Raw genomic sequence first — 20,840 nt, forward strand, 5'->3', positions numbered from 1 at the left:
CTAATGAATGATTATTTGTTGTTCGTTGTGAAGTCGTATCTGACCCATCGCGACAATGATCCTCCAAGCCTTCCTGTCCTCTACCATTCCCTGGAGTCCATTTAAGTTTGCACCGACTGCTTCAGGGACTCCATCCAGCCACCTCATTCTCTGTCGTCCCCTTCTTCTTTTGCCCTTGATCGCTCCCAGCATTAGGCTCTTCTCCAGGGAGTCCTTCCTTCTCATGTGGTGGCCAAAGTATTTGAACTTAATCTTTAGGATCTGGCTTTCTAAAGAGCGGTCTAAAGAATGATCCTTGCTGGGCCCAGTGTAATCCCTAGGGCTCTTAACTGGGTCAGCAGTTCCCATGAAATGTGGGGAACAAAATATCCTTTACAAGCTAAACATGAGCAGACAGTGTGGTCCAGCAGTAAAGAAGGCGTATGCAGCCTTGGGCTGTATCTACAGAAGCCTCACATCAAAACCGCTTCCTGTCACAGTCCCAATGGGGTATCCTGCATTGGACAGACCCACCTGGAGTCCTGGGTGCAGTTCTGCAGGCATCACTTTAAGAAGGTCATGGACAATATTCAGAGGGTTCAGAGGAGAGTGACGAGGGTCCAGGGACTGAGGACCAAGCACTAGGAGGAAGAACTGAGGACTTGAAAACCTTTGGCCTGAAGAATACGAGGTTTAGAGGAGATACGAAGTGTTTGAAAAAAGGGGATAGGACCTGCAGTTAAAAGTTTGAACTACACGTAGATCAATACTGGCAAGGTATCGGGGGGGGGGGGAATTCACAACCATAATTCAGCACTGGAATCAACTATCTCCCTCTCACTGGCCGTCTCCAAGCAGCAGCTGGACAGATCCTTCTTCTGGATGCTTGAGGCTGATCCTGGACGGAGCAGAGGGTGGGACTAGATGGCCTGGATGGCCCCTTCCCACTCTAGGATTCTAGGGGTCTAGTTCAGCAGTGGGATGGGCTGCCTGAGGACGTGGGGAGTTCCCCTCACTGGTGGTCTTCAAGCAGCAGCTGGACAGATCCTTCTCCTGGATGCTTCAGGCTGATCCTGCCTTGATCAGGGGGTGGGACTAGACAGCCAGGATAGCCCCTTCCCACTCTTTTATGAGTGTACCACCTTTGAACTTGCTCATTTGTAGCCATTTAAGCACAGCAGTTAGGCAGCAGTTCAGAACCTCCATACCAACACCAGGCAATTTGGGTAAAGAAATTGAGAGCTTAATGCAATCTGCATATTGCAAACCACTCCTTGGAAACCGCCAGGGATTTTGCTGAAGGACTTTGTATAGGGATGAAACCAAATGGGGAATGAGCCCTAGGGACCCTCACAGAATGTATCCCACACAGAGGACAAGCCCCTGAGGCTTATCACCAAGGAGCCCTTTCTTGCCAGTTTCTGTGTAGCACACCTACAGGACCCTCTGCCACTGGGCAGTTTTACCCCCTCCCCCAGATAGGCATTACTAGATACAGCCTATTGGAAGCTAAGATACCTAGCAGGGTGTCCACGTTGAGGGGGTGAAGCACCATCTGCCTGAAATTATGGTCAGCATGGTTCGCCACATAGAGGTTGCAGGAAGACACACTGTTTTTCACAATAGCCACCCAAATAGAAACACGCACATGTTTCTTGTTCTCCAACAGTGATATTGGGGATCCTGCCTTGTACATGAATATCCACCCACATAAAGCTTGTCAGTAATTTTACAATGTATATGGTTTCCAACTCTATGATTCTATGATTTTAAGGAATTGGATCTGATAGGCAGAGTTCCTGAAGAACTATGGACGGAGGTTCACAACATTGTACAAGATGTAGCAACTAAAACCATCCCAAATAAAAAGAAATGCAAGAAATCAAAATGGCTGTCTGAGGAAGCTTTACAAATAGCTGAGGAGAGAAGGGAAGTGAAAGGCAAGGGAGAAAGAGAAAGATACACCCAACTGAATGCTGAATTCCAGAGAATACCTAGAAGAGATAAGAATGCCTTCTTAAGTGAACAGTGCAAACCAATGGAATAAAACAAGAGAATAGGGAGGACCAGAGATCAAGAAAATTGCAGATATGAAGAGAACGTTTAATGCAAAGATGGGTATGATAAAGGACTAAAATGGTAGGGACCTAACAGATGCAGAAGAGATTTTTAAAAGGTGGCAAATTTATACAGAAGAACTATACAAGAGCGAGCTTAACATCCCTGATAACCACGATGGGGTAGTCACTGACCAGGAGCCAGACATCCTGGAATGTGAAGTCAAATGGGCCTTACGAAGTCTGGGCAACAATAAAGCTAGTGGAGGTGACAGCATTCCAAATCTTAAAAGATGATGCAGTAAAAGTGCTACACTCAATATACCAGCAAATTTGGAAAACTCAACAGTGGCCACAGGATTGGAAAAGGTACATTCCAATCCCAAAGAAGAGCAATGCCAAAGAATTTTCAAACTACTGCACCACTGCACTCATTTCTCATGCTAGCAAAGTTATGCTCAAAATCCTACAAGCTAGGCTCCAGCAATATGTGGACTGAGAATTTCCAGAAGTACAGGCAGGATTTCAAAGAGGCAGAGGAACTAGAGATCAAATTGCCAACATACGCTGGATCATGGAGAAAGCTAAGGAGTTCCAGAAGAACATCTACTTCTGCTTCATTGACTATGCTAAAGCCTTTGATTGTGTGGAGCACAATGAATTGTGGCAAGTTCTTAAAGAGATGGGAATACCAGAGCATCTTATCTGTCTCTTGAGAAACCTATATGCAGGTCAAGAAGCAACAGTGAGAACTAGGCATGGAATCACTGATTGGTTAAAAATTGAGAAAGAAGAAGAAGAAGAGTTGGTTCTTATATGCCGCTTTTCCCTACCCGAAGGAGGCTCAAAGCAGCTTACAGTCGGCTTCCCATTCCTCTCCCCACAACAGACACCCTGTGGGGTGGGTGAGGCTGAGAGAGCCCTGATATCACTGCCCGGTCAGAACAGTTTTATCAGTGCCATGGGGAGCCAAAGGAGTTCGGCAAGGCTGTATACTGTCGCCTTGCCTATTTAACTTGTATGCGAAGCACATCATGAGAAAGGCGGGGTTCGATGAGTCACAAATTAGGATTAAGATTGCAGGGACAAATATCAACAACCTCAGATATGTAGATGATACCACTGTTTGCACTGTTCAGATAATGCCAGAAAGTGAAGAGGAACTAAGGAGCCTCTTGATGTGGGTGAAGGAGGAGAGTGCAAAAGTTGGCTTGAAACTCAACATCAAGAAAACGAAGATCATGGCATCCGGCCCTCTCAATCCCTGGCCAACAGATGGGAAAGAAATGGAGGTAGTGACAGATTTTATTTTCCTGGGCTCTAGATGGAGACTTCAGCAAAGAAATTAAAAGACGCTTGCTCCTGGGGAGGAAAGCTATGGCAAATCTAGGTAAAGGTAAAGGTAAAGGTATCCCCTGTGCAAGCACCAAGTCATGTCTGACCCTTGGGGTGACGCCCTCTAGCGTTTTCATGGCAGACTCAATACGGGGTGGTTTGCCAGTGCCTTCCCCAGTCATGACCGTTTACCCCCCAGCAGCAAGCTGGGTACTCATTTTACCGACCTCGGAAGGATGGAAGGCTGAGTCAACCTTGAGCCGGCTGCTGGGATCAAACTCCCAACCTCATGGGCAAAGCTTTCAGGCGGCTGCCTTACCACTCTGCGCCACAAGAGGCTCTTGGCAAATCTAGACAGCATCCTAAAAAGCAGAGGCATCACCCTGCCAACTAAAGGGCATCTAGTCAAGGCTATGGTCTTCCCAGTTGCAATGTGTGGCTGTAAAAGTTGGACCATAAGGAAGGCCAAGCGTCAAAGAATTGAGGCTTTTGAACTCTGGTGCTGGAGAAGACTCTTGCGAGTCCCTTGGACTGCAAGGCGAACAAACCAGTCAGTTCTAGAGGAGATCAGCCCTGACTGCTTCTTAGAAGGCCAGATCCTGAAGATGAAACTGAAATACTTTGGCCACCTCATGAGAAGGGAGGACTCCCTGGAGGAGAGCCTAATACTGGGAGTGATTGAGGGCAAAAGAAGAAGGGGATGACAGAGAATGAGGTGGCTGGCTGGAGTCACTGAAGCAGTCTGTGCAAGCTTAAATGGACTCCAGGGAATGGAAGAGGACAGGAAGGCCTGGAGGATGAAGAAGAAGAGTTGGTTCTTATATGCCGCTTTTCTCTACCTGGAGTCTCAGAGTCTTTCCTCTCCCCACAACAGGAACCCTGTGAGGTGGGTGAGGCTGAGAGAGTCCTGAGATTCCTGCTTGGTCAGTACAGTTTTATCAGTGCCGTGGGGATCCCAAGGTCACCCAGCTGGCTGCATGTGGGGAAGTGCAGAATCGAACCCGGCTTGCCAGATTAGAAGTCCTCACTCCTAACCACTACACCAAACTGGATCATTGTCCATGGGGTCACGAAGGGTCCAGACATGACTTTGCAACTAACAAGACACTTAATTTTTTTTAATTGGCTATTGGCACACTTGTATATAATCTCACAGGCCCATGATACTCAAGGAGATGATGAAGGACCAATGTAATGCATGGCCACCCCCCCCCCCCTCTAGACAAGCAGCAGCAGCAATGTTATGAGAACAGAAACCAGCTCTTTTGAGATTTGTCCATAATAAAGGAAGCAGGAGACCAACGGCATGCGGTATTAACCAAGGTCAAACATTACAGCTCAGGTGGGGGTGGGGGTATTTCTCCATTGCACATGCATTGGGGGGGGGGGGCTTGCAAGACAGCAGCTGCTCCCTTCCTTGAGCCAGACCCTGTGCTGCAGAGGGAAACATTTGTGCCATGATTACAGCAGGCCAGGCCCCAAGATCCTGCTGGCCAAAGGGCAGAGGATGGTCCTGAATTATGTCCTCAAGTCCATGTAGAAGCAATGACAAAACAATGATGCTTGGTCTAGCACTGGCTGGTGCGCAACTAATCTCTGGAGGGGGGCTCAAGTCACCCTCCTCTTCAACAACTGAGCTGGCTCCCAATTGAATTCCAGATCTGGCTTAAGGGTTTGGTAATCAAGGCCCATACATGGTCTGGGTCCAGTGTACCTGAGAGGACCATCTCTCTGCCTATACCCCCAAAAGAGCATTACGCTCCGCCACCGCCAACTGGCCCCAAAGATGCACATTGGTCCTCAACAAGGGCCAGAGCCTTTTCTGTCCTGGACCCATCAGGTGGAACAAGCTCCTTGAAGAGATCAGGGCCCTGCCTGAACTCCTACAATTTCACAGGGCCTGCAAAAGGGAGCTCCTCCACCGGGCATTTGCCCTGAGACCAACCAAACCTGGGAATATCCGCAGGTTCCCCTCAGACATCCCCTCCATGGCCTCTCTGGGGGCCTTATCTAAGCTGCTGTTCCTGATATATTGTTGATATATGACCACTGAAATTGTGTTGATCCAGAACCACTGTTGGATTATTGTTGATGATATTTTTGACTTTGTTATATGTTTAGGTTGTTCCATGTATCACCCTGCAATGTTATATGAAAGCCACCCTGAGCCGTATGGAAGAGCTGTATAAAAATCTAATAAATAAATAATTAAAATAAATAAAGGGAGCAAAATCTGCCGCAAGCCTTGGAAGGCTAAGAAACGGCGGAAAGATGGCCATAGCAAGGAAGCAGTTTGTGGACACGGGCCTTTTGCCCAGAACCTGACCCCTCCCACTCCGCACAGGAATGGGGGCCACGGAGCAAAATGTATACGTCCCCCTCTGGTGCTGGAAATGGCACTAGCATGGTGCCCTTCTTAAGCAGCACCCATCAAAAGTGATCCCTGCAAGTGGGAGACAAGCAGAGCTGCGGTTCAGGGATGCCGCCACGGGCTAGGCTGCAATGCCCTGCTTATCCCCTCCAGCAAGCCAGGCCGCTCACCAGCCACACAAAGAGCTAGTGGAGGTAGGGTGGGGGGGGTGGGGGTAGCGGTGGAGGGGGAGACCAAATCCAATTGATTGTAAAAAAAAAAAATGATGTATTTATATGGATGTTTTTATCATATCCTAAAATCATGTATTTTCTCAATATGTTTTGAGACACCCTGAGACTTCAGGAAAGAGTGACATTCAAATATTAATATAAACTATATATTCAATGCAGAGCAGAGGAACTCAGCTGGTGCTTGCAAGAAATTAAGAATCAAGGTGGCAATTCCAGAAGAGTATCTCAGAGTAGCACACCAAATAAGCAGATTGAGCTATGCAGAGTGCAGGAAGACTAGGCGAAACCAAAGCAAGATGCCAGGGGGAAGGCCCGTGTGGTAGAGAGATGGGAGCACCAGGCTGAGACCTCCCCTCCACCTCAAAGATCTCGGACCAGCCACGCTCTCTGTCTGCTGGACAGAGCAAATGGTCATCGTGAAATAACATGGCGCAGAGAGGAATCATGGAAACCTCAGCCGGCACACAATGGGATGAAAGGTGGGGGGTGAATGAAGAAGGGAAGTCAATGAACAGGGCAAATCCTGCAAGCCAGATCTGGCTATTAGCTGTGGCAAAAACAAGGAGAAACACAGCTCTTTGCCATGTTTTGCCAGGCCTACGGTTGAGTCCCAAAAATAACACCTGCTGGCCTCCCTGCCAAAGCCCTAATCCAAGGATTCCGGCAGAGCGCTACAGGAGTTACACAGCCTTTCCCAGACGTGTGGATGGCCACTGACATCACTAGACATCCCTGGAGCCCCCTTCCTCTACTGCTCTATGGGCCTCGTCTCTTTCTCCCCACTGGAAAGACCATTAGCTGGCTCCTGCCCCTTGCTTCTGCACCCATTTCTCTGGTGGGGCAGGTCACCATTTCCGGGGGTCCTCAAAGCCTGAAAAATATTTCAGGGGTTCCTCCATGGTCAAAAGGTTGAAAAAGGCTGCCTGATTTGGCTGCCAGGGCCAATAAGACCCTCCCCTCCTCTACTTTCCTTCTCTTCCCCAAAGTAGAAAAATTAGACAACTGATGGGTATAGGGTGTTTTTAGATATTAATTCCATACATTTATGTACAGAACCCTTGTCCATCATCTTCAGGACCTCTTTAAGGACTGGAGATGTCCCAGAGGACTGGAAGAGAGCAAACGTTATTCCGATCTTCAAAAAAGGGAGGAAGGATGACCCGGGAAACTACAGACCAGTGAGTCTGACCTCTGTTGTGGGGAAGATAATGGAGCAGATATTAAAGGGAGCGATCTGCAAACATCTGGAGGACAATTTGGTGATCCAAGGAAGTCAGCATGGATTTGTCTCCAACAGGTCCTGCCAGACCAACCTGGTTTCCTGTTTTGACTGAGTAACAGGCTTGCTGGATCATGGAAATTTGGTTGTTTACTTGGATTTTAGTAAAACTTTTGATAAGGTTCCCCATGATGTTCTGATGGATAAGTTGAAGGACTGCAATCTGGATTTTCAGATAGTTAGGTGGAGAGGGAATTGGTTAGAGAACTGCACTCAAAGAGTTGTTGTCAATGGTGTTTCATCAGACTGGAGGGAGGTGAGTAGCAAGGTACCTCAGGGCTCAGTCCGGTACTTTTTAACATATTTATTAATTATCTCAATGAGGGGGTGGAGGGACTACCCATCAAGTTTGCAGATGACACCAAATTGGGAGGACTGGCAAATACTCCAGAAGATAGAGACAGAGTTCAACGAGATCTGAACACAACGGAAAAATGGGCAAATGAGAACAAGATGCAATTTAATAAAGATAAGTGTAAAGTTCTGCATCTGGGTCAGAAAAATGAAAAGCATGCCTACTGGATGGGGGATACGCTTCTAGGTAACACTGTGTGAATGAGACCTTGGGGTACTCCTCAGGCCCTTGCAGAGGAGGTGCAAGGGTCAACAAGGGAAGAGGTCCCAAAACAAAGTCCAAGACAAAGGGAAGAGGCCACGGGGACAGAAGGAAATGGAGTTGAGAAGGGGAAAAAAAGGAGTAAACGGCACTGGTCAGACCACACCTGGAGTACTGTGTGCAGTTCTGGAGGCCTCACTTCAAGAAGGACATAGATAAAATTGAAAGGGTATAGAGGAGAATGACGAGGATGATCTGGGGCCAAGGGACCAAGCCCTATGAAGATAGGTTGAGGGATTTGGGAATGTTCACCTTGGAGAAAAGGAGGCTGAGATGGGACATGATAGCTCTCTTTAAGAATCTGAAAGGTTGTCACTTGGAGGAGGGCAGGATGCTGTTACTGTTGGCTGCAGAGGAAAGGACGCGCAGTAATGGGTTTAAACTATAAGTACAACAATATAGGCTAGATATCAGGAAAAAATTTTTCACAGAGCAGTTCAGCAGTGGAATAGGTTGCCTAAGGAGGTGGTGAGCTCCCCCTCAGTGGCAGTCTTCAAGCAAAGGTTGGATACACTTTTCTTGGATGCTTTGGGCTGATCCTGCATTGAGCAGGGGGTTGGACTAGATGGCCTGTATGGCCCCTTCCAATTATACGATTCTATTTATACTAGCAAGAAAGCCCATTGCAACCAGGAATGCAATGGGTGCTAGGATCCAGGGGACACCGGGAGGTGCAGATCTCTCTCTCTCTCTCTCTCTCTCTCTCTCTCTCTCTCTAGCAGCAGGAGCCATAGCAGGTAATCAGGGGTCCTTCGCGGTTTGGCAGGACTCTCTGTCTCTCTCTCAGGAGTCTGAGAGCAGAGTGGCCAGCATCCAGGGAAGGATGGGAGCTGCAGAAGCAGGGTGAATCAGGGTGCAGCCAGCTTTGCTCTATTCCAACTACGACACCCCGGATATGTTCAACTCCCCAGGCTGTTTCACAAATATTAAGAGAAACAATGGATGGATGAATGGATAAGGAGTTGCTGGAAAATAAATATTTATAAAATATAGATCTTTTCTAGAAGGGCTGTAATGTCCTTTTATAGCAACAGAACCCTGATGGGTTTGCTCTTCTTCTCCCTCCCCCTGCCCCCCCCTGCAGAAGGAAAGAATCCCCAAACCTGCCTTGTTCTGCAGAACCAGGATGAAGTTGAGCTGCATGGAAACTAATGCCAGGACAATTCCAGCTGCTGAGAGTCAGAAATGCTGTAAAATGAACCAAGGACAACTCTGCGGGTTTCCTGATGGAGGTGAGCGGAGGGACACTGGGGCAACATTCAATAGGATAGGAAATGAGGCAGGCGTGAGGGAAGGTGGGAGTCTAAACATCCATAAGAAGTTTCTGACAGTCAGAGCGGTTCCTCAGTGGAACAGGCTTCCTTGGGAGGTGGCGAGTTCTCCCTCTTAGGAGACTTTTAAACAGAGGCTGGAGAGCCATCTGACGGAGAGGCTGATTCTGGGAAGGTTCAAGGGGGTGGCAGGTGACAGTGGATGTGCAATAGGGTTTTGAGTGTCCTACATAGTTCAAGGGGCTGGACTATATGACTCAGGAGGTTCCTTACATCTCTATGATTCTATGCAGCCAGTTGGGTGACCTAGGGCTTACCACATACTGAAAGACCTGTTCTGACTGAGCAGCACTATCAGGGCTCTCTCAGCTTCACCTACCTCCCATTGTGCCTGTGCCTGTTGTGGGGAGAGGAAAGGGAAGGCGATGGTGAGAGGTTTGGAGACCAAGACGTATAAAGATAGGTTGGGAAAGCTTGGTCTGCTTAGCCTGAGAGTGGATTTGATAACCATCTTCAAATATTTAAAAGGCTGTCATATCAGTGAAATTAGTGCAAAAGAAATTCCATCTAAACATCAGGATTAAGTTCCTGACAGAGTGGTTTCTCAGTGGAACAGGCTTCCTCAGGAGATGGTGGGTTCTCCATCTTTGGAAATTTTTAAGCAGAGGTTGGATAGCCATCTGATGGAGAGGCTGATTCTGGGAAGGTTCAAGGGAGTGGTAGGTGACAGTGGATGAGTGACTGGGATGTGAGTGTCCTGCATAGTGCAGGGGGTTGGACTAGATGACCCATGAGCTTCCTTCCAACTCTATTATTCTATGATTGGAAGGCACTTTGAGACTCCTTCGGGTAGAGAAAAAGTGGCATACAAAGAACTACTCCTCTTCTAAAAGGAGCAAAAACACTATGCCTGAAAACAGAGAATGACCAGGAGACAATCTTTGCTCCTTCAAAGCAAATGTACATAAAATACCAATAGTATTTAACCTCCCAAACTGGAGGTAACACGCTAATCCCTGTCTGTGTGAAATGCAGCCACAGGATATTTCAGGCATGTGTTGCAAAGGGCTCAGTAGTGTGAAAACGTCAGAGAAGTGGTCTTAGTGAATTCCAAATATCATAGAATCATAGAGTTGGAAGGGGCCATACAGGCCATCTAGTCCAACACCCTGTTCAACGCAGGATCAGACCTAAGCATCCTAAAGCATCCAAGAAAAGTGTGTATCCAACCTTTGCTCGAAGACTGCCAGTGAAGGGGAGCTCACCACCTCCTTAGGCAGCCTATTCCACTGCTGAACTACTCTTGACTGCGAAAATTTTTTTCCTGATATCTAGCCTATATCGTTGTACTTGAAGTTTAAACCCATTACTGCGTGTCCTCTCCTCTGCAGCCAACGGAAACAGTATCCTGCCCTCCTCCAAGTGACAACCTTTCAAATACTTAAAGAAGGCTATCATGTCCCCTCTCAACCTCCTTTTTTCCAGGCTGAACATTCCCAAGTCCCTCAACCTATCTTCATAGGGCTTGGTCCCTTGGCCCCAGATCATCTTTGTCGCTCCCCTCTGTACCCTTTCAATTTTATCGACGTCCTTCTTGAAGTGAGGCCTCCAGAACTGCACACAGTACTCCAGGTGTGGTCTGACCAGTGCCGTATACAATGGGATTATGACATCTTGTGATTTTGATGTGATGCCGCTGTTGATACAGCCCAAAATGGCATTTGCCTTTTTTACCGCTGCATCACACTGCCTGCTCATGTTTAGTTTACAATCCACAAGTACCCCAAGGTCTCGTTCACACACAGTGTTACCTAAAAGCGTATCCCCCATCCAGTAGGCATGCTTTTCATTTTTCTGACCCAGATGCAGAACTTTACACTTATCTTTATTAAATTGCATCTTGTTCTCATTTGCCCATTTTTCCATTGTGTTCAGATCTCGTAACAGAATAACAGAAGTCATTTCCTCCGAGGGCTCATACACGATTATATTCAGAACATGGTTCTTGATCTTTTGACTGCAACAAAAATGTTACTCTGCACAGAACCAAGGAAAAACAGAAAACTTGAATATCAAATCCTGGATAAGCCAAGAGTGAGAGATAGTGACCTCCTCTAACCTAACAGAAAGGGAGACAATTAAGAGACAGCCAGTCTAGTCTGAGAAGTGGAGGCACTTTTCTGGAAGAGTAGGGGAAAGAACAGCATTGAAATCTAGATCTGTTCAGCTGTGCTTTTTGGAAAAGAATGTGCAATGGAAGATGCCATGCATAGAAGAGGTGGATCAAAGCAACAAGGTGTTTTTAATTTTTAATGGGGTGTTATTGGCGTTTTTATTAATGAACTGTTGTAACCCGCCACCAGCCGGTTCCAGGAGTGGTGGGGAATAAAAATCTAATAATAATCATCATCATAACTCTGAGCAGATGGCTTGTCCAGATGAGAAGGGCACACTGGTCCAGCTGAATTCTGCCCAGGAGATGCCTTCTGATAGCTAGCTTGGCTTGCTTAAACTTGTCTGTTTATGAGGAAATAAATACAGACGTCCCGCTGGCTCAGCAGGCCCTATCCAAAGGCAACAGACTGCTGCAGAAGCCATGGCTGACCAGGGAAAGCACGCACGGGAGGCGCTTTGTGCAACCTCGGCCACCTCCCCACCCCCCACCCCCACCCGGCCCGCCACACGCACACACAAGCCACCCAATCAGGGGAAAGCTTGTCCAGTGGCAAGGTAGGCTGGAAGGCTTTATCCTCAGACTCATTCCTCAGCCAGCTCCCCCAGAAGTCCACATTCAAGCAATGGTTGGGGGAAGACTACACAGCAGGGAGCAGCAAAACAGCACCACTGGCACCCAGACCTGGTAACAAGAGGCTCCTCCTTGCCCCTGGCCTCCTAGCTGGTCCTTCTCTGCATCTTTCTCAGCAGGAGTGTGGCAAAACTATGGCCCCTCTCATGCGAAGCCCACCCTCCAAGCCAAGGAGGGGTAGTAATATTGCAAGAAATCAAGTTAACTAATCCCTAGAGGAGCCAAGGGACTGAGGGGGCCCTCCCAACCACCCTCTCCTCTGCACCCACCAGTCTCGCCAGCTCTCAAGCCATCCCCTGGTGGGCACCCCACAGGGCTTCTAGCATGGTCCGATCAATAGGGGCTCTGTGAGACTGCTTCCCCCTGCTAGCACTTCTCGGATCCAAGGCCTTCAAGGAGCAGCCCTGAGGTTATGCGCTGTCTGGGGCTTTCCCTGCGCCCACAGCAACCACATTCGGGTTGGGGGAAAGAGGAAGGGCTGGCCCTGCCCCCTCAGTCTGCCTTCAGAGCCCTCCATGCCCCCAAATGTCATGTGGCAGACCCCCTCCCCCGCCTCCCACTTGCCAGCCTCTCTCCAGAGCTTTGCTTCTTGACCCGCAGCATGGAAGCACACTGCCATAGAGCTCCCAGCTCTTGTTCCTTGTCAAAGGGAGGCAGGCACCTGCACCGCCCAAGGTAGGAAAGCCAGGCAGTGGCTTTCTCGGCCTCATGACTGCCCAAGAGCAATGCCCAGAGAAGGGCTTGTGGGTTGGTTGGTGTGTCCACCATCTTGACAGGTGGAGGGAAGCCCCCAGCTATGACATCTGCACTCCATCGTCAGGCAGGCACGGAGACCCCAGAGTGCCAGAACTGGGGGGGGGGGGGGGGGAGCAGACGGAACCAGCACGGAAAGGCCAGGCCACCCCGCACAGGCAGGCGGGCAGTTAGACTTCACTTCCGCAATGGCCAGGCTCCACCGCCTCCGGCTGCTCACTGCGGACACAGGACTGACTGGAGGTCTTCCGGTAGGGACTCGATGAGGGTGGTGATGTCCCGGGCCACGCACTGGACCGTCTCCTCCTTCACAGGCAGGTATTGGTTTCTCACTTGTGCCTACAAAGGGAGACCGAACCCACAGTGGGGCGCAGAAGTCAGAGCAGAGTATATCCTGCCTATTCAGAAAACCCACCCCTGGTCTCCCAGGACAGGATTCAAGCAGCACAGGCCACGGGCCCACCCAGTAGGACTATGCAAACAGCTCCTTTCCCCCTGGGGCCATGGCCTTCAATGCAGGTGCCCCTGGCAGGCAGGCAGGCAGGCAGGCAGGCAGGCAGGCAGGCAGGCAGGCAGGCAGGCAGGCAGGCAGGCAGGCAGGCAGGCAGGCAGGCAGGCAGGCAGGCAGGCAGACTGAAGCCCTGCTGAGGACCGGGTGCGGCTGAGCTGCACCCACATTCTGAACAGGAGAGCTGAGAAGGGAATCTTCAGCATGCCCCGAAGGCCACAGGAAGGCAGAGCCCAGCTAGAGGAGCAGTTCCAGCCATGAAACTGTCCCTGGATGGAACCATGCTGGGGGGCGGGGGGGTATGTGTGGAACACCTCAAAGTGCTCTCCAAGTGGCTGCTTGGCTCCATCCTTGAATGCACTCCCTGTCCATCAAGTGCAGCTGTGCCAGGCAGCCTTTCGGCCAAATCGTTCCCTCCCCAAGCTGGTCTTTTTTAGACAGGGAAGGGTTTTTCCCTGGGGCAGCCTGAAGTGATCATCTGCCAGGAAATGTTTCTTTGATTCTGCCGTAAAGTGGGCAGAATTTTACTCCAGGGGTTGGGTTCGGGGACCTTGCCTCTTAAGGCTGCCCCACTCTTTCCCTGGGGTGGAAGGACAGCTGGTCCTGGTCATGGTGCTAGTGGGGAGGCTGCTTACCAGCTTCTCGTGGAGTTTCAGTACCTGGTCGACCACCTCTACCTCGGACTTGTGCTTCATCCAGGCCCCAATGTTCTGCAGGAAGAACAGTCCTCTCTGAAGGAATGGCAGCCCCCCCACCCTTCCTCTCAAGGCCACGAGTGGGCGGGCGGGCAGGCAGGGCAGAGCCCCTGGCCAAGGCCTGGCAGGCCACACCCCAAACGCCTGACACTTCAGGCCGTTTCCCAGCACCATGTGTGAAGAGGCTTACCTTATCCAGCCCAGCTGCATTCCCAGGCACAGGTGCACCATGGGAATCCCAGGACAATAAAAGAGGACCATGCAGGACTCCCCCCCCTCCCCGACAGCTGCAGAAACTAACCAGGGTCTAGATCCGTGTCTTTCTCCAAGTATAAGCCCGCAATGGAAGCAAGGGATCAAAATAGCCGAGGAAAGTCAGCTGCCCCCCTTCCCCACTTCCAGCTGTGGATGGGCAAACCAAATGCTCCTGCCCAGACCCCTGACTGGCCAGCCGAACGAAGTGGCTGCAAGAATGCCCACAGGTGCCCTGGAGGCCCACAGGCTGTGTCCGGCAAAGAGACCCAGCAGCAGATCAGATGTCTCCCTTCCTGTCCCAGCCTCCTCCTCGCCCCATGGCAGGCTCCGCTGCTTCCTCCCCCACCCCACCCTACCCCACACGTACCGCCTCCGAGATGGCCTCCAAATGCAGCACCTCCAGCTTGTGCATCATCTCTCTGTGCCTCTGGCGGAACCATCCATCAAAGTTGGGGGACTTGAAGAATCGCCTGTCGGGGGGGGGGGGAGGCATTCCATGGGAGAGGCCAGGCAGGAGAGGGAGGGCCTCCACAAGTTGGGAGGTGTTCCCAGCTTTGGGCAAACCTTAAATACTGCCCCTGGACACAGAATGATGGCCAAACAGGCCACGTGACCCCTCCCAGTCCTTGACGCCACTGGAGAGGTCCCGCTCCAGTACGGCCTGTGACCTGCTGCTCCAGAGCCCTTTGGATGTGGCCTACCTGTACAAGCCAATCCAGTCTCCTTTGATCACGCTGGTGAGTTGCGGCCCAGCCTCCTCAAGGGTTTTAAGGAACTCCTCCTGCTGGAATGGGCGGATTGGAGGGGGGCTCTGGGTGCGGGAGAAACACGATGAGAAAGAACAGCCCCGGGGAGCAGAGGCAAGCAAGCACTGCTGGGCCAGGCCAGAGTCACCCAAAAGGGTGCTGTGGCAGGAGGACCAGCATCCCCCTGGCCACGGAGAAGTCAGAAAACTCTGACCTCAGGGAACGAGCCTCAGCAGCTGCCCCACAGGAACCCCACCAACCACAGAGCATAGCTCCACATGCAGCCTGGCCTCTAGCCCATCTCAGCCCCAGAGCAGGAGGGACGCCTCCAAGTCAACACAGCAACCCAGCAGAGGCGTGGCAGCCACGCACCTTCCACGGCATGATGGCTCTCTGCATCGGCATTAGACTGGTCAGGTACTGCTCCTGGGAGAGGGGAGGGGAGGGGAGTCAGTCAGGGCCAGCCCCAGCCGTGGATGGAGGCAGAAGACAGCAGCCCCCACAAAGCTGCAGGATGGAGAAGCTCCCCCCAGCACAAAGGCCACATCCTTCTGGGGAGAAAGGTAATGCAGCTGGATTGGAGGCAGGGGCCAAGCCTCTCCAGTGCCTTCCCCCAGGGCGCCCCGCCCCACCCTGCTACTTACCAGGGGGAGGACAAAGCTCTGTGTGAGCTCCAAGAGGTGCCGCCTCAGCAGGGCGCTCTGGATTTCGGAGGGCCGCTTCTTGTGGATGCCCTACAGCCCAAGAGACAGCAAGGCACTCTGCACTGCCACACCCCCTCCCACCTCTCCATCCCAGGGCTCCCATTGGTCATGGTGTCTAGCCCCAAGAAGAGGTCAAGAGTTCTCTCAACATTCCCACACACCACAGGGGCCCCTCGTCACAAGCTCAGGCAGCACCCCTCTGGCCAGGGGAAAGGGGGAGGATGCTGCTTCTGGGAACAGGAGACAGACCCCAAAGAAACTGGGGAGGGGGGGCAGGCCCATCCATCCCCAGCTTTTGCTCACCTTGATGAGTCCCTTGAGGACCCCTTTGTCCTTGTGCAGGAACGGCCTATACGAGGAATAAAGCCCTAGAGGCAACAGCAGCAGCAGCAGCAGAAAGGAAAGAGCCTTCAGCCAAGGCTGGAGAAAGAGCTGTCAAAAGGAAGAGGAGAGCTTCCCGACAGGCAGCCCCCTTCACGGGTGCCCTCCCGATGCCAGCACGGGGGCACCCGCTGAAGGGCTCTCACGCAAGGCATGTCCAGCCATCAAGAACATCTGTGGGGGTCCTGCTCTGCCATCTGAGGCCCGGTGGGCAGCAAACAGCCAAAGGGCCGCCCCACTTGGTGAGTCCTCCTCATCCTATGGGGGATTATCTCCCTCTCCCGTTCCCACACCGACAGTGAAGGCCTTTCCCTTGGTTTCCTTTCCCTTCCCCATTGTTTTAACTGCCTGTTTGCCAAACATGAGCCAGAGAATCACAGAGCTGGCCGGGGCCATACAGGCCATTGAGTCCAACCCCCTGCTCAACACATTGCTCAAAAGCCGATTTCTAGCATCGTCTTAAATGTTTGCACTCGGAAGGCTCTAACTGGGTAGAATGGCAGAATAAAAAAAACATACACACAACCCTCCTGCCCATACCCCGGTGCTGACAGAAACCTTTCCCTGGGCTGGGAGGGGGCAGAAGACTCCTGTGGGGTCCCCCCCCCCCGAGGGAAGGCAGGCTGGTCCAGAGCAAGCCAGAAGCTGGCTCTACCTGGCTTGGCATCCAGGGACTTCAGCTTGGTCAATTTCTTCACCTTCACCTGTTTGGGCAGGTCTCCTGCAGGGAAAGAGGAAGCCCAGGCCACACCAGGCTGCAGTCCTGCCCGGCACCAGAGTCCAGCCCCAAAGCCCTCCAAGGACCGGGGTCTGAACTGGCAATGGGGAGGCCTGCACCCTCCTCACAGGCTCCCCTTCGGCCCCCCGCATGCCCACCCCCTGGGAGCCTTCTCTCTCCTCCTCTTGGCAGCCCTTCTTTCCCCCCAGTCCCTTACCAGCCATCTTGAGCTCCCCCAGCCGCAGGAGGTGGGGCCAGTGTTGCAGCGTCTTGATGAAAAAGGGATTTGTGACTCCCAAGACAACATTTGGCCTAAGGAGAAAGAGGCCAGAGAGACAGAGAGAGAGGGAGGGTGGTGGTGGGGGGAGGGGAATCCTCTGCGGAAAGCACCACGCCCTCCCCCCAGCCCATGGCACTTACGGGGCCTGCGTGCGGGTGGTGTACTCCCGGAACTCGCTGTCGTGGATGGTGAAATAGGGCCGGTAGTCGCAGCAGTACCTCAGCGGAGCCAGGCAGCTGGAGGAGGAAGGCCACCCATTAGGGGCCAGGAGATGTGGCCTCCAGCCACGGGGGGAGGCCCACAGAGATGCTCGGAGTGGCAGGGGAGAGCCAAGCCTCAGAGCAGAGTGGGGCACGGCAGTCACCTGGTCAGGGCCAGAACCATTTCGGAAGAGACGGCAGGTGACGGGGCCACGACGACCAGAGGCTCTGCCAGCAGCATCAGCTCCCACAACATCTGCACGTGAGTCAGCACGGGCTGGAAACACCTGGGGGGGGGAGGGGTTGGGCGGGCCATGAGGGGCAGGCCAGGGAAGGGACTCCCCCTTCCTCCGCAGACTGGCCAAGAGAAAGGCTGGACGGCCAACCCTGCTAGCCTGGAGAGGCCAGTCACAGTGGCCGCAGAGGCCTCCATCTCCTGTGGGAGGCACCCCATCTCAATAGCAAAGCACACGGGTGGCACCTAGCAGGTCCCCACCCCATTCTGCCCGCCCCTCCTGCTCCCCCTGGCCCTGGCCCACTGTGGGGAGTGGGGATGACCCAGCCAGCCCTCACCTGAAGAGGTCCAATTCGTGGATGCTGTCGAGGAGGAGCGGGGCTGGCAGGATGCTCTGGACACAATGCAGAGACAGCAAGATCAACCCACGGCAAGCCAGACCTCCCCCCCCACGGGGGGGGGGCTTGTCAAAAACCGCGTCCTCTTCACCGTGGCATTGGCTAAGGCAGGTCACAACCCAGACGTCACCCAGGGAAATGGGGTGTTGAATGCCATGGGGAGACCAGCAGAGGCAGCTCTGGCCCTCTTACCGCGCGCTGCACACAGGGAGTGCCCTATACACATGCATGTGGTGCCGGATGTCAGCTGGCACAGGGGCTTTTGCCACACTCCTGCCCAGGAAACACTCACCTCCTGCCTGACTGGCTCGTCGGGGCTGGATCCAGGTTTGTCTGCCCTTGAGGGCACCCTCACCTGTGTCAGAGAGCCCATCCCAGAGAGCAGTTGCTGTGAGGATGCAGGGACCTTTGCAAAACCCACTCTCCTCCTCCTCCTCCTCCTCTGCCGCCCCCACCCTGGGAAGGGGAAGAATCCCACAAGACACACCTGGAGGACAATGCCCATCACCGGCAGGTGCAGCACTCGGCCAGGAGTGGGAGGCGGCCACTGGTCAATCTCACTGCACACTGGGAAAATCCAAAACACAACAGCAGCCTCAGAGTCCTTCTGGCCCCAGTGGGGCCCCACGTCTAAAGCCCCCCCCTCCGCCCCCAACAAGAGACACAACTCATTTGAAATGTGAGCTGCTTCTGAAGCCAACCTGACAGGGAGAGAGGGCACGCGACAAGAGCAACAACCAGAGTGAGAAGGGTACGGCAAGCTGAGCCAAGACAGACAGCACCCTGACCACCACCCCCCCCCTCAGCAACGGCCACTGGGAAACCCAGCGCTGCGAACCCCACCCCCAAGACAAGGTGTGTCCTGGCTGCAGCCAGGCCTCCCCTCCCCAACAGCTCCTGCAAAAGAGGGGGTGTGTATGTGGGGGGGGGAATGATGCCGCCATGGCAACAACCCACTCCATCGCTCCCAGCCCCCCACTGCCCACTCCAGGAGCACCCCTGAGCCAAGGGGGAGCTGAGCTGTTCTCTAATGACCAAGCAAACCCTGGCACACCTCTGGGCTTCCAGGGGAGGCCTCCCACCAGCTGCTGCCTGTAAGATATCAGGCACACCTGCACTGCACCATCTCACAGGGCAAGCTCTGGCTCACTTGGTCGTACCTTGATGTCCCCTCCCTAACGGATCTCCATCTCTACAGCTGGAGAGCAGCCCCTGTTCCCCCCCCCCCCCGCTGAGGTCAGGGAAGCGGTTGACAAGACAGTGCCCACAGGGCAGGCGGGCCACATCCCTGCCCTCGGAGCATGTTCCTCGGCTACCCCTCACCTGCCTCCAGGCACGGGTCCAGCTTGTCAAAGTACTTGGGGGCAAGGAGCCGCAGCAGGCAATGGAAAAGCGTCACGTAAGGCAGGCGAGATACCAGGATAAGGGACTGGAAGAGAGAGGACCCCTCCTCAGGCACACTACTGCCCTGCTCACCAGGACTCCAGGCCGACGAGGGGGTCCCACACGGGAGGGGCTCTCCCCGCCAGCTGGGCTTCCTTGCCCCTTAGGCCGCCAGTGGGGGGCAGAAGCCGCAGGAGCAGTATTCCTCCCCCACAGGTCTCCTGACATACCTGTCGGGGCAGGAAGGCAGGCAGCTGCAGGTGGGGAGGAAAGGAGACCTGCAGAGTGGCATAGCTCTCCACGGGACACTCCCACTGGAAGGGCCCCAAGGGCTGCCCAATGGAGGAGAAGAAGGGCCCCCACAGAGATCACCTCGCCAGCCCCTGGAGCACAAGCCGGCCATGGTGAAAGATGGGCAGTGCAGGCAAGGCAAGGCAAGGCAAGGGTGCCTCTGAATACTACCTGTGCAGGGAGGGGAGGCGGGGAAGGCCAGGGCTGGGGACTCCGGAGCGCAGGTGCCGGCCAGACCAGAAAGGGCCCAGGGGCTCGGTGCCTGCCAGCCCGCCCTGCTCACCTTCTGGAAGTAGCCCCTCTTCATGGCTGGGTCCTTCACTTGCCGGAAGTACACGTAGCCAAAGGAGTGGGCTGGCTCCCGCTGCAGGGCCCAATGGGGGGGGGGAGAGGGAGAGTGGGCTGGGGGGAGCTGCCTCGCCCAGGATGGCACACATCCCTCCCTCCGCCACCCACGGGGCCCCGGGCAGGGCAGCCCCCCCCCGCTGGAAGAGGGCCCCATTCTATTCCCCCACCCGCCCGCCCACCCACCCACCTACCCACCTACCTACCTACCTACCTACCTACCTACCTACCTGCAGGCCCGGCGGGGCGTCCCGGTCCCAGGTCTCCTGCGGCGCTGCTGCCCGCTGCCCGCCCGCCCGGCGGAATCGGAAGCTGAACTGCGTGTCGCCGAGGCCGCCTGTCGGGGGAGGGCGGGAGAGGCGCTGCGGCAAAGGGCGCGGGAGGGGAGGGGAGGGCAGGGGGCACGACTCCCCCCCCCCAACCCGCACCTGCCGACCCCCCTACCTGAGTAGGAGTCCGGGAAGGCCAGGAAGCACACGCTCGCCTTCTGCAAGACACGCGGCCCGCCCAGGGGCGGTCAGGAGGGCGGCGGCGGGGAGGATCCCCCACCCCACCCCGCCCGCGCCCCCTCCCCCTCCCCCTCCCCCTCCCCCTCCCCCTCCTTACCTCCTTCTCGGTAAGCGGGTAGTCGGGGGGGTAGACCAGCTGCGGGCGGGCAGGGGGGGAGACGGAGAGAGAGAACAGAAGGGCCGGCTCAGATCGCGAAGGGGGGCGCCGCCAGGACCCCCTCCCCCCTCCCCCCTCGCCCCCCCCCGCAGCCCACCTCCAGCGCCTGGCCCAGCTCCAGGTCGAAGGTGACGGCGCACGCACACTCCAGCCACGCCGCCAGCCCGCCCCGCGACGCCGCCATGGCCACGGACGCCCCCCCCCCCCGCCCGGGACCCCGGCGTCGCGACAGGAGGGAGGGAGGGAGGCCGGCGGGACCCCGGGACGGGCGAGGCGAGGGGCGCATGCGCGGGGACTCCTGCTGAGGCCCGGCCGGCCGGCTCCCGCGCAAGCCC

General features: G+C 54.2%; 1 protein-coding gene across 3 annotated transcripts; it reads right to left on the reverse strand.

Moving 5' to 3' along the window:
* Positions 1–11,007: 11,007 nt before the first annotated feature.
* Positions 11,008–20,803, reverse strand: DENND6B (DENN domain containing 6B). 3 transcript variants are annotated; one of them, XM_077340627.1, is made up of 20 exons: positions 20,603–20,802; positions 20,446–20,484; positions 20,284–20,326; positions 20,070–20,176; positions 19,778–19,858; positions 19,144–19,249; positions 18,308–18,387; positions 18,113–18,175; positions 17,761–17,816; positions 17,352–17,474; positions 17,128–17,223; positions 16,925–17,019; positions 16,645–16,710; positions 15,912–15,976; positions 15,549–15,638; positions 15,277–15,330; positions 14,860–14,969; positions 14,526–14,628; positions 13,844–13,918; positions 11,008–13,039 (listed from the first exon to the last, which is right to left on the reverse strand). In XM_077340627.1, the coding sequence occupies exons 1-20, from the start codon at positions 20,789–20,791 to the stop codon at positions 12,917–12,919; spliced, it is 1,764 nt and encodes a 587-aa protein (XP_077196742.1). In that variant the 5' UTR covers positions 20,792–20,802; the 3' UTR covers positions 11,008–12,916. The 3 variants fall into 3 exon arrangements, with proteins under 3 accessions (XP_077196742.1, XP_077196744.1, XP_077196743.1); XM_077340629.1 differs by lacking the exon at positions 19,144–19,249 and having other exon boundaries at positions 20,066–20,176; positions 20,603–20,803; XM_077340628.1 differs by lacking the exon at positions 19,778–19,858.
* Positions 20,804–20,840: the final 37 nt, after the last annotated feature.

This window comes from Paroedura picta, chromosome 5 (assembly GCF_049243985.1).
Source record: "Paroedura picta isolate Pp20150507F chromosome 5, Ppicta_v3.0, whole genome shotgun sequence".
Taxonomy (NCBI): domain Eukaryota; kingdom Metazoa; phylum Chordata; class Lepidosauria; order Squamata; family Gekkonidae; genus Paroedura; species Paroedura picta.